We start from the raw sequence: 12,605 nt of genomic DNA, 5'->3' as shown, positions 1-12,605 counted from the left end.
AAATGGGGGTAAATACGTTACTTTTTCATTTGCATCAGTCATCTTGTTTCAATTTTTGCGTACCATATTTTTTGTGATGTCTTATTTTTTTACAACGATCATCTGTTACCAGAATATATGAAATGCTCTATATATTCTACAAAATTTCTGTCTCCATTATACATTTATCTGTGTTTACCTGTGAGGCAGCCGTCAGTAGCTGAGCCATCGCCGATCCCACGTTCTTAGAGGTGGAGCCAAGTTTCATGGCCGACGCCTCCACCTGAAATACGTAACAAAATCATGTATCAACTCCATTCCACCATATTACAATAGAAAGCCATGATACAATATCAAATCTCCCATTTATATAATAATCAAAAAATATCTGACAGTTTACACCCTTTACTTACTTTTTTAGTAATGATCTTATTCACTAAACACATGCTACTATCATTAGATATTCATGACCTTTGGACCTCGCCTGAACATAATACGAATGATCCACTTCACTTTACATATAATCCAATTAACAAATGCACTATGTATACACATGCTACTATCATTGAGTATTCATGACCTTTAACCCTTGACCTGACTATATAATCACCATGACCTTTTCCTCTTGGCCTTACCGTTTCACCGGGTAGTGGCACAAGGTTACCGCTGTCGGCGGTTCTGCGGTACTCCTCCAGCTCGCGGTCGAGTTCGGTCAGCTGATCAAGTGCGGCGTCAACCTCCAGTGAGATACACATCTCCTCTGCCTTCCCTGAGGCGGTTCTCAGCTCCGCGAGCGCGGTGGTCATCGTCTTCACTGCCTGGTTCATGTTCATGCTTGCGGCTTGATCTCCAACCGTTGGGGCTGCGGCGTTTGCGGCGGATACCAGCTGACTGGCAGGCTGTCAGAAGAAATGTGGCCAGTGAACCGAGATGTGAAACTAGTGTCTATCATAATAGCTATGCACATCTGACATATCATTTTGATAAAATAAATAAAATAAGTTAAATATAGCACAGAAACCTTAGTTTTAAGACATTTTCCTTTCTCCCCCAAACACTGCAGCGAGATTTTACAGACATTGTACTATCAATGTTTGATTTTTTTTCTTGCCAAATGGTCTCCCTTACAATTTGTACTTTATACCTGTATAAATTCCTTGCTAGCATTAATCAGTTGTAGCTGGGCTGTAGCGCTGTCCTGGTTTGTCTCAGATCCCCGGAATCCTTGGATCAACAGAGGCAGCTGTTCATTCATGATCTGTAGAAGGAGAACAACATGTGATAGTCTCAGCCAATAAAATACAACAATACAAGAAGGACACACTATTATTTCCTTAGCCAATCATATATGGTTTTACAAAAACTACAGTCTTAATCAGCCAATCATACAGCAGTATTTGGAAGACACAGTACAATATTCTTAGACAATTAGACAATACTATAATACTCTGGAGGAACAGAGAGAATGCAGATACAATGTCTAGTCATAGAACACAACAGGAAGATTTGACCCCGCGACCTTTTGCCAATCAATTATAACCCAGCATTTATCAGTGTTTCAACATTCAGTGTGTCTTGTTTGTCATCTAACAACTTCTGTAATAAGAATTATGGAATGATAAGTGACCCCTGTTTACCTGGCATTGTTGAGACAATTACAGCAGGATTTAAACCAAGAACCTTTAGCTTACTGGCCAATCTACTATACCTCCCATTTGTTAAGTGTTTCCACCATTATGTACCGGTAAATTGAATTGAGACTTCTTTTATTGATAAGAATTATGGAATGATGTCCCCATCACTGCTTACCTGGCATTGTTGAGTCAGTTGATGTTCCGAGGTTTTGTTAGTGTTGGATTTGTTAGCGTTCTTTGAGGCGTTAATCAGCTGTGTGGTGGCTGAGGCGATGCGACGCGCGACGTTCTACAAATCATAGATATAATCTTTTAAAGCCCAATTACATATTAAATAACGATTGTAAAATATTCGTTTTACAATCCAATTACATTTCAAAGCATGGTTGTAACCATAATACACCTAAATGACTCAAGTAAAGTCTCATCACAAAACATGGTTGTAATATCAAGCCATCATGTCGTATATCATTTACTGCAATTAAATTACAGGTTCTAGAGATAATTAAACGACACTTAATGAGTCTCTGACCTCTAGCCTCCTGATGAGTTTCCTTTTGAGGGCGTTGCTGGCGGCGATATTTGTGGCAGCCCGGAGATCCTCTGTAGCGCCTCGTAGTCTCTTCTGCTGCTCCGAGTCGTTCGGACTCGACGCACAGCCCTGTAATATTAGAATATAACACTTTACTGAAATTGATTGAACATAATATAGCTGTCAACTGTGATATACAACTCTGTATCAAATATAACATTTGACTTTACAAATGTTTAACTTGATATTGCATTCTACAGTTTCAGCTGCTTTATCTTTACCATCATATGCTCTGCGGCCTACAAATGTCTACATAACCAGAAACACAGTATACTATAATACTTCCCATCTCATTGTTCAATGCACACAACTTTTCCTTACCTTGGCAGCTTCCACCATGTTCGCAGTGGCATCAGCGAGTAGTCTGGCGGCGGCCAGGAGCCGCTTCTGCATGTCCGAGTCAGAGTGGCCCTCAGCTTCTCCCCTGATGGCCCCAACCAATGAAGAGGTCGCCTGAAAACAACAGATATCAAGGTCAAAAAAATTATATCATAAACAAGTAAATATATTGAAACAGTCAACAGTCTTAAATTTCTGAGCCATGTAGGTGCTAACCCAATCTAGCATTGACTTTTATAGAATTGAACTTATGAAAGATGTGTGAGATATTTGAGAGCTTACCTGAGCTAGCTGCCTGGCCTGTCTCACCATCTTGTGGGCGTCGCCCACACTACTGAACAGTCTGTCCGTCACAGTCAGGATCGTGTCCACTGCGTCCTCGTGGGACTCCCCAGCCTGAATATCAAAAACATACATTTACTACCTCACTGCACAGAAGAGTTCAATGACATGATCTTGGTATCATTAAAGGCTCAATGCTTTGTATCAAAATATCCTTGAAATGTGTTTGTCATTATAACAAAAAATTCAGTGTAATATCTTCATTTTTTCTAAATATTGTGTAACAGGTCTATTTCAGAGAGAGAGAGAGAGAGAGAGAGAGAGAGAGAGAGAGAGAGAGAGAGAGAGAGAAAATAAAAAGCTACAGAAAAAGAAAACAGTGACTGTCCCACTTACCGCGGTGGGCCCTGCCCCCTTCTTGATGTGCTGTAGCAGGTCGTTAAGAGCCTGAGTAACCGCGGTGGCTGCGGTGCCTAGGTCGGCCAGAAGCTTGTCGTCGCGGCAGGACTGCTGGGCCGCCTCCATGATTCCCTCAGCAAAGTGAGCCACACCCTTTGTGGCGTGTATCAGCTGTTCCTGACAGGCGGGGCTACTGATGGTCGGAGCCACCACCTACAACATATATAGTGATACAATATAAAACGGTGTTAGTACCAACAGGCAGATGTCATCCTAAGAGATTATTATTCCAACCAATAGGACTTACTGTAACAAATGGATAAATTCAACCAATAGGACTTATTGTAACAAATGGATAAATTCAACCAATAGGACTTATTGTAACAAATGGATTAATTCAACCAATAAGAGCCACCATCTACACCACACTCAAAGACAGTATTTGCACTTAACATACAGGATCAATAAAAATCCAAGGTCTCAACAAATAGAATGATTTCCATCCTACTGGATCAATCCTACCCAATAGGATCAAACTCAGCCTTTATGATCAATCTCAGTCTATAGGATCTATCTCAGCCTTTATGATCAATCTCAGTCTATAGGATCTATCTCAGCCTTTATGATCAATCTCAGTCTATAGGATCTATCTCAGCCTTTAGGATCAATCTCAGCCTTTAGGATCAATCTCAGTCTATAGGATCTATATCAGCCTTTAGGATCAATCTCAGCCTATAGGATCTATCCCATCCAATTTGATCAATCCCGATTCAAGAAATCGGCCGCATTCTTTTGAGTATTTCTAACCTAAAAGATCATTTCCAGAAGACTTTGTCAAGCAAAGGGATTAGTCTGAACCTCATGAATCAACCCGAAAAAATCAGATCCCAACAAATGGGTTAGTCAAACCAATAAGTATCAATCATAGAGAATTCAAATGAAAAAATGTATATCATCTATTTAATATTACAATATTTATAGTTTGATTGCAGCACTAATATTAAACTCTGATATTCAATCTTTAAAACAGATTTCATAAAAATCAAATCCAAACTAGAGCAGAGCTCGTGGCAAAGCCACGAGTAGGTCTTCCGTTGTTGCTGCGAGTTGAAAATGTATGTGATATGGTGTCAATAATTTATAATGACTAAACTTTCAGTTCTGCTTTTGTTATAAAAATGTGTTGTGATTGAAAGCCTGTATATAAAACGTGTTTTGAAAAAGAAAGAAAAAAAATGTTTTAGGAAAACTATCTGTCGAACACAGTTTATGTAATCGTTTCAAACATTCTTTAAAAAATGAGATGTTTAATGGCGAGTTAAATTTTCAGAGGGTAGCAAGCATTGTTACATGTACTCATGAATCATGTGAGGAATTGTGTTTTTGGGAGTTGATTTTAATAAACTCTCCTATGCAGTTACTCTAGCATACCGAAACTGAAACTGTGTTTGCACCTAAGCACAAATCATCGCCGCTGACAAGACTTAGTTCTTGAAAATAATGAAGTATTTTTTTAAAGGAAACCTTTTTTATAAATACCTTGGAAATAGTCAGATTTTAAATGGTAGGAACAATTTGAAGTTTTTTTAGTCCTGTGTATTCCTACGCCAGAGTTCAATATATAGTCTCGTTCAACCATCGGCTGTCTCCTTACATCTCCGGCAAGTAGAGAGTCAGTCTATATTTAGAGGTCGCATCATCAAGCTATCATGTGACCTGGTATCTCTTACTTGTCGGAGATTAACAGAGACAGCCAAGCATCTGGTTGAACGAGACTAGAGTTCATTATTGGTTGGATCCATACAATTTTTGAAATATTTGGAATACCAAAACATAGTTTGATGAAATCAATTCTATTTTAAAATATTACACAACATGATTCATTAGAGGTTTTCTCAAAATTCTAGTCGGAACAGTCAGAGAATTCATATTATAAAAATGTGCATAATTCAAATGCAGATTATAAACTACTTGCCAAGCAAACTAGCATATCATTGATTTTAAAATAAATAATATTCGATAAAATCTCTCGTCAGTACATCAGTACTTTGATTTAAAAACCGAACCCGCCTACAAAACACGTAACCTTTTCTCTAAGATAACTTCTTTATTTAAAAATATTTCTAAATTTTTGAAAACTATGTGCAAGTTTACAATTGTTGCGTGATGACAAAATTTACAGACCCTGAAACTTACTACTACACCAAAAAACGTGCGACTTACTTGCGAGAAACGTTTCGTGTAAACCGTTAAGCGTTTCGTGTGATTGTGAAGCGTTTCGTGTAAACCGTTTAGCGTTTCGGGCAAAGCGTGTAAATCGTTTCGGGCAAAGCGTGCGAGAACCGCGTGAAACATTTATCAGATTTCATTCGGAACTCACTGACACTTCAATTCACTTTCAATTGATGAAAGGGAATATATCCAAGATATCTTCATTGAACAATTTTCACTCATAAAATTTCACAGGAACGAAAACAATTTTTTTACGGAGATTTATAATGGGAAATGTTTACATCTTTTCTCCGTTAGGAAGTACTCGGGATACCTCGCGCAATATTTAAACGATATCATCCGGGCTTATTAATGGCTGATGCAATGCAAAATCCCCGTAGACTTTCAATATTGGGATGTGTATTGAAACCTGAAGCGATAGAGGGGGCGTTTCAACACATATAATCTGGACGAACGTAGTTTTAGCACAAAGGTATTTACTATTATTGAAATATCAAGCAAAAAGTGGTGGAAGAAAAAACTCGGGACATAGTATATCTTATAAATTTATGAAACTTTGAAGTGTTTTGAAATTCTTTAACCAGGGAACAACGATGTCTATATATAGATCAGTAATAGGATAAGGTAATGTCAAACATCGAAGACTGTACGAATATTTAAGAAACTGTTTTTATTACAAGTGTTACCGTTAATAATTAAATCAAAGTTTGCCGAATCTTCCTGGAATTAAACAAAGGTTGTAAATTTACTTTGTATAAAATCTTTCTTCATGGTTACTCAGTGTGAAACATTCTTTACCTTAGACGTTTTACTTTTCCACTAAGCATCCGCCTTCGTTGCCTTTCCTTTACACTACATCTAAATTCATCATGTTCATAAGTGATTACTCGTTCGCATTTTAAAATATTTAATGTCCGTATTCTCGGACTCCATGCTAGGAAATTTACACATTTTCACAATCGTTCTTTAAAAAGCTTTAAAGTTATACAATATAGGATACACATGTAATTTTTATATGCAGACCTTAATTAATTTGTTTGCAAGTTTATAACTAATGATTATTCCTTTATCAGCACCACTTATAATTTACTCAACTCTCTCTCTCTCTCTCTTTTCTTTCTCTCATTCAAGTCACGAGCGGCAATGTCTTAACTCCGCCCAGCTACGATCTGATTGGACAAAGGTCAGTGAAAACATTAGGTAGAAACTTTTCTGGAGTAAACCCCTATTAAACGCTTCAATGTACTTCGCTGTAACTTAAACGATCATGTTTTGATAAGCATATATATTTTTTTATTTATTCACATCGATAACTCTTACTGAGACCATTCGACTTTGTACAAGCAGCACACATAACCTCGGACATCGGGTGTCTCCTGCACCTGGCTGAACCTGTCAATCAACCTCTGTGTATTTGTTTGCATTGGATGGTCAAGCGTCTCTTTCTTTGTCAATAGCCAATCGAAAATTAATGACTTCAAGGTAATCGGAATCAGTATTTGATGAAGCATACAATTCAAATGACAAAATTTTTATTAATTATCTGAAAATTATTTAAACCACTGTTAATGGAAAACAAAGAGTCTTAGAAGTAATTAACACACAGGGATTTGCCTACAATGTACACAGTCATGCAATTACTAGTAATTATTATGGGAATCTTTACGCATGGTACTTAATTCGAACAGATTATAATAATCTATACACTGTACCCCGTTACACATGTACGAAGCGCCGGTAATATATACGAATATTGAGTCAAAAATTTAAATCATTTTTATTTCTTGTTCTTTTCAATACAATGTGAAATTACTTTCAGAAAAAAATTCCGAAATACTAATTACAACTTTCTTTTTTGTGTAATCATTTGAATTTTTTCTGGGTTCATGTATATATGTGTACAGAACATACTTATTTACGCGCGAATGACACGACATAGGAAAAAAATAATCGGTTGATTTGAACATATTTTATTGTGTAAGTAACACAAAAGGATCGGAAACAAGTTCTTACAACTTACAAGTTCCTCTCCTAATGATAATACATACAATATATACAATTGTCATAGTACATGTAATATTACATGTTACTTATAGTTATTGACTTTATAATAATTAAATTCATGGACATACATTTACAAAGTAATTGCAAATATATAGTAGATAACGTTAATGTACAGTATAGAAAGCAAAAGCAAAAAGGAATTTAATTATTAAATCTTCCAGACTCATTAATGAACTTTTGAACTGCTGAAAAAATAAAGCAGTTTGTATTGTAAGACAAATTGTCACTACCCCAAAGAAGCAAATGTGAGTTAATTAAAATTGTTTCATCAAGCCTATTAAAAAGTAATTCAAAAAGATTGTTTCTTGCATTTACATAATTCTTGCATACAAAGAAAAAGTGATAAATATCCTCCTTTTGACCACAAATACAATTGGATGATTCAATAATGTTTCTTCTATACAGATCATAATTCAAAATACAGTTGTGTCTCAACTTGGTATGTAAAATATTAATAGTGCGTTTACCAAATGAAAAATATTTTGGAGGTTGAGGAATACTTTCAGTAATGTTTTTCTTGAATATGTTGAGAGACGTTGCTTCCCTAACTTCTAATTTGAGAGAATTCCATTTCCGAATGGTGTCAGGTACAAAAGATTTTTTGTAAAGTTCTAATCTGCTGATTGGAACACTATAATTTTCGCTATTTCTTGTGTGATATTTTGAGACATTTTTTGTTACGGGAGGAATAATATTGCTCAAGTACTCAGGTACTTGATTTGTATGAATTTTAAACATGGTTATTAATTTAGCCTTATTTCGTCGACTGACCAGAGATTCCCAGCCAGTTTCTGTGTAGAGAGAATCTGTAGATGCTAAAATGGGTAAACCAGTAACAATCCTTGCAGCACTTAATTGAACTTTTTCTAATCTCTCCATGTCAAACATATTGCAACCGTCCCATACTACAGAAGCATATTCAAGAACTGGTCTGATAAACGTGATATACATTTTTGATAAATTAGTTCTACCTAGAGTAAACTTAAGTTTTTTCAAAAGTCCTAATTTTTGGTATGCACTGTTTACTATATTATTAATATATTGAGACCAACTTAAATCATTAGAAAAAAGTAAACCAAGATGTCTGTGGGTTGAAACATAGTCCAGTTGACACCCTTGAAAAAATAACTTAGGAAATTCTTCTACATGTTTCTTAGTGAAAAAAACAGCTTTTGTTTTAGACGGATTAAATTTCAATAACCACTTGTCAGACCAATCGCTGAGAATTTTCAGATCATGGTTCAATACAATTTCAATGTTTTTAGTATATAAATCACAATGCTGTAATGAATTATCATCAGCATAAAGTCTACAAAATGATAACATATTCGTTGCTACATCATTAATGTAAATAAGAAATAAAAGTGGTCCTAATACTGACCCTTGTGGAACACCAGCATTGATACATAACGTTGATGATAACTTGTTTTTGTACATTACCCTTTGTGTGAAATAATCGGTTGTTCGTAGAACATTTTTATCTTACGAATGTGACTAATTTAATTTTAAATATTTTTCAACATTATCAATGTAAATAATATCAGGTGTATTTACTGTTTGTGTTTTTACATCGTAATCTCTGAAACCAATAAAAATACTAATGTTAGCAGAAAAATCAAATCCCGCCGAATACTGAAATACCGATTTCAGTTAGCAATCCTACGGATTTTATTTTTGGTATTGACTATTGAGTTACGGTAACTTTTTTTCTGGATGATTTTATTATTTATTATTTATGTAAAAGCACCATTCCAACAGTTACTCAATTATATAACAATTGATGATCTGGGGCTATATATGTTCCGAGCTGTGTGCGCTGAAGCGACACAAGATTCTCGGTCGCATGTGGCAATTGAATTTACACAGACTGACCGAATAAACAAACGGGTGGGAATATGAAACAAAATGTTACACATGAGAAGAAGCCACCAAACATGATTTTCGATAGATCTTGATATCGTTTTGACAATTAAAAAAGTCCAGCGCGAGCTCCTGTCAGCGGGGCGGGGGGGGGGGGGGGGGGGGGGCAGCAATGAGTTCGCTTCTACAAAGAAACGAACGACCATGTAGAAAAACTACAGAAGTGATTAATATGTGACCGATAGAATCTAATCTAAAGTTGTTTAAAATTCATGTGAATTTTTTTTTAAAAAATCATCGAATGCCTCAATTCAGGACATTTTTTATCGTGCTAGCACCTACTGCAAACATGTTACATGGAACTTTGATTATAATTTGATTTTTAAACTACCTGTTTATCTTTTCATCTTAAACGAATATAATAGTTGAAAAAATAATAAAATATAGTTGTGTCCGTGCAAAATATGAAACATGAACGCGCGATAAGGTACATGTAGAAGAACACGAACCGACGCCGGTTCTCCTCAGCCATGTGCGAGGGATGATCATCATTTAAAGGTTTACTATTTGTGTGTGTGTGGGGGGGGGGGGGGTTGTTGATTCAAAACATTATTTGTGCAGTTTCTAAAATATTTTACATAAACAAACTAACCATTAATTTATGTCTTAAATGTACGATGTTTACGATTTGGAGTAATATCGCTCATTAATATTCATTTACACTCAAATGTTCAATTGAATAAATACAAGATGGACAAACTTTTATAGGATTAAATTAAAACAGTTCCTGTTTTTACGGCTATATTAACTCAAACACGTTCATATCCATGTAAGTGTGCGTCGCAGTGTGAGAATCTTGTGTATTAAAACCCGCTTAATAACCGCTAGGTAGTGCAGCCGTGGCTGATCTCATCGGCCGTTGGCGAAGGATATATTACGTAAAGGTATATGTACAACGCACAGACAGGCACAGTTCAGAACCCAGGAAGATTTGAAAAGTTTGCAGTATAATGAACATACTCGATCAAATAAAAGTTATTTATTTTAAACTTAAAACCCACAATTGATCTGAGTCTATTATTGCTTTAGATTGAGAGTGACATTGCTTTTATTAATTAACTGAACGATTTCTTAATTGACACCCAATCGTTTAATCCATAAAAAAATTATGTGTAATCAAAACGAAACCAATTATCGAGTTCGCGGCTAAATAAACTCATACATGTATATGAGAGACACAGCTCTCGTGTATTAGATAATCGCTGACCGCTACAGCCGCGAGCATGGTGACCGATTTTCTCGGCCGCGGGCGAGGGAGAGCTTACGTTCAAGTTCAAGTTCAAGTTCAAGTTCTTTATTCCAAAAGACAAATGTCTCATAGGTTATACATATGAACATATACATATTAAATAAACAGTAAGAAAAACAAAGTGTACATAATCAATTTGGATAATTCACATGGAGAGTTCGTTGCTTGTTTGCATAATATAAATATTTACCTAAATTACACAGTTCTTTAGTATTAGAGGTAGATAATAACTGTATAACTTTATAGACACTTGGTTTTCGGGAGTAGTATTTTTTAATATACTTATCTCTTAAACTACAAAGTGATGGACAAATAAGTAAAAAATGGAACTCATCTTCAATTACATTTAAGTTGCAAGATTCACATTTTCGACAATCACGTGTTAAATTATCATACCTCCCTGTTTCAATCTTTAAGTCATGTGAGGACAACCGTAAGCGTGTAATTAATTTACGATATTTTACATGAATTGGTTTCTTTAGGTAAACTTGTAAACAAAAATGATCAACAACATGTTTATATAATATACATTTTGATGCATTGCTTATATCGTTAACAACTTTTTGTTTAAAGACATCACACATTCTATTAAATATAATATCTAAAATAACAGTCTCTTTCATAGTACTTTGATATAAATCGGCTAAGCCTAAGATGGACAATTCTTTCCTAATATTTGAAATCCATATGTCATTATTTTTCACCATGTCTTCGTAGCATGCTTTTAAAATACAGTTTTTACTGTTTCTTAATTTAAACCAGTATTTAAAAATTTTTTGTTTCCTGAAAATCTCTAATGGAAATCTACCTACTTCATAATAAACTGCACTGTTGCAAGTATTTTTTCTGACACCCAAAACCTTCTTACAAAAATTTATATGGACTTTTTCTACATCTTGACCTTTATGGAATCCCCAAATTTCAGCACCATAACTAAGTACACTTTTTACATAAGTATCAAAAACATTCAATTGAGTTTCAACATTAAAATTCAAATCTTTCATTTTACTAGATATGCTGAACATTGCTTTATTTCCCTGTGCTGCACAGTGCTTTTGTGTAGATAAAAATTTACCATTGTAGTTAAACAACATACCAAGATAGTTAAATTGATTCACTACTTCTACGTATTTGCTATTGTATTCCCATTTTTCATTATCTTTAACACATTTTCCGTTTCTAAAAATTACAATTTTGGTTTTTTGTACATTAACAGATAAGTTCCATTCATCAGTATATCTGTGCAATGTGTTCAGCATATCCTGTAAACCCTCGGGCGATTCTGCCAAAAGGACAGTATCATCAGCATACATAATTAAAAACATATTAATCATTTGTAATTCAATTGATGTACAATTACTATTTATAAAATATCTTTCAAAATCATTAAGGTACATTGAAAATAATAATGGAGACAATATTTCACCTTGTAGAACTCCAGCTGAGATTCTAAATGTTTCTGTAAATGTACCTTTATGTTTAACACATGCTCTTACATTTTTATATAGAGACTTAATAATACGTAACAATTTTCCTCCAAAACCCTCCATTTGCAATTTATACCATAGTTTTGATCTATCAATTAAGTCAAAGGCCTTTGTATAATCCACAAAACAACAGTACAATCTTTTTTTGTTTTTTAAAGTTCTACTTATGAGATTCTGTAGTACAAATATGGCATCAATTGTACCTACCCCTGGTTTAAAACCAAACTGAGCATCAGTAATGATATTATATCTCTGGTCCCATTCTAACAATCTAGTATTTATAATACTTGTAAATAGTTTTGCCAAGCAACTAACTAATGTGATACCTCTATAATTGTTTAAATCTTGCATTTCACCTTTTTTAAAAATTGGTACAATACAACCTTTTGACCAATTGTCTGGGTAAAAACCAGAGTCGAATATATTAT

The 12,605-nt window shown here is 34.8% G+C and overlaps 2 protein-coding genes across 4 annotated transcripts in view; both read right to left on the bottom strand.

Moving 5' to 3' along the window:
- The window catches only part of LOC117687750 (uncharacterized), a 232,769-nt gene that overhangs the window by 65,292 nt on the left and 154,872 nt on the right, over nucleotides 1-12,605 (bottom strand). The gene's annotated exons all lie outside the window — the stretch shown is intronic.
- Nucleotides 134-12,605, bottom strand: part of LOC105324114 (talin-1) — a 48,490-nt gene continuing 36,018 nt past the window's right edge. Inside the window, exons 2-9 of the mRNA XM_066076385.1 lie at nucleotides 3,223-3,438; nucleotides 2,827-2,940; nucleotides 2,527-2,658; nucleotides 2,146-2,274; nucleotides 1,789-1,902; nucleotides 1,124-1,237; nucleotides 615-878; nucleotides 134-262 (exon numbers count right to left, since the gene is read on the bottom strand). Of these exons, the coding sequence (XP_065932457.1) occupies nucleotides 137-262; nucleotides 615-878; nucleotides 1,124-1,237; nucleotides 1,789-1,902; nucleotides 2,146-2,274; nucleotides 2,527-2,658; nucleotides 2,827-2,940; nucleotides 3,223-3,351 (1,122 nt within the window). The 5' untranslated portion in view covers nucleotides 3,352-3,438 and the 3' untranslated portion in view covers nucleotides 134-136. The remainder of the gene's footprint in view (nucleotides 263-614; nucleotides 879-1,123; nucleotides 1,238-1,788; nucleotides 1,903-2,145; nucleotides 2,275-2,526; nucleotides 2,659-2,826; nucleotides 2,941-3,222; nucleotides 3,439-12,605) is intronic.

This window comes from Magallana gigas, chromosome 1, assembly GCF_963853765.1.
Source record: "Magallana gigas chromosome 1, xbMagGiga1.1, whole genome shotgun sequence".
Taxonomy (NCBI): Eukaryota; Metazoa; Mollusca; class Bivalvia; order Ostreida; family Ostreidae; genus Magallana; species Magallana gigas.
This window is presented reverse-complemented; position numbering and strand designations above follow the sequence as displayed.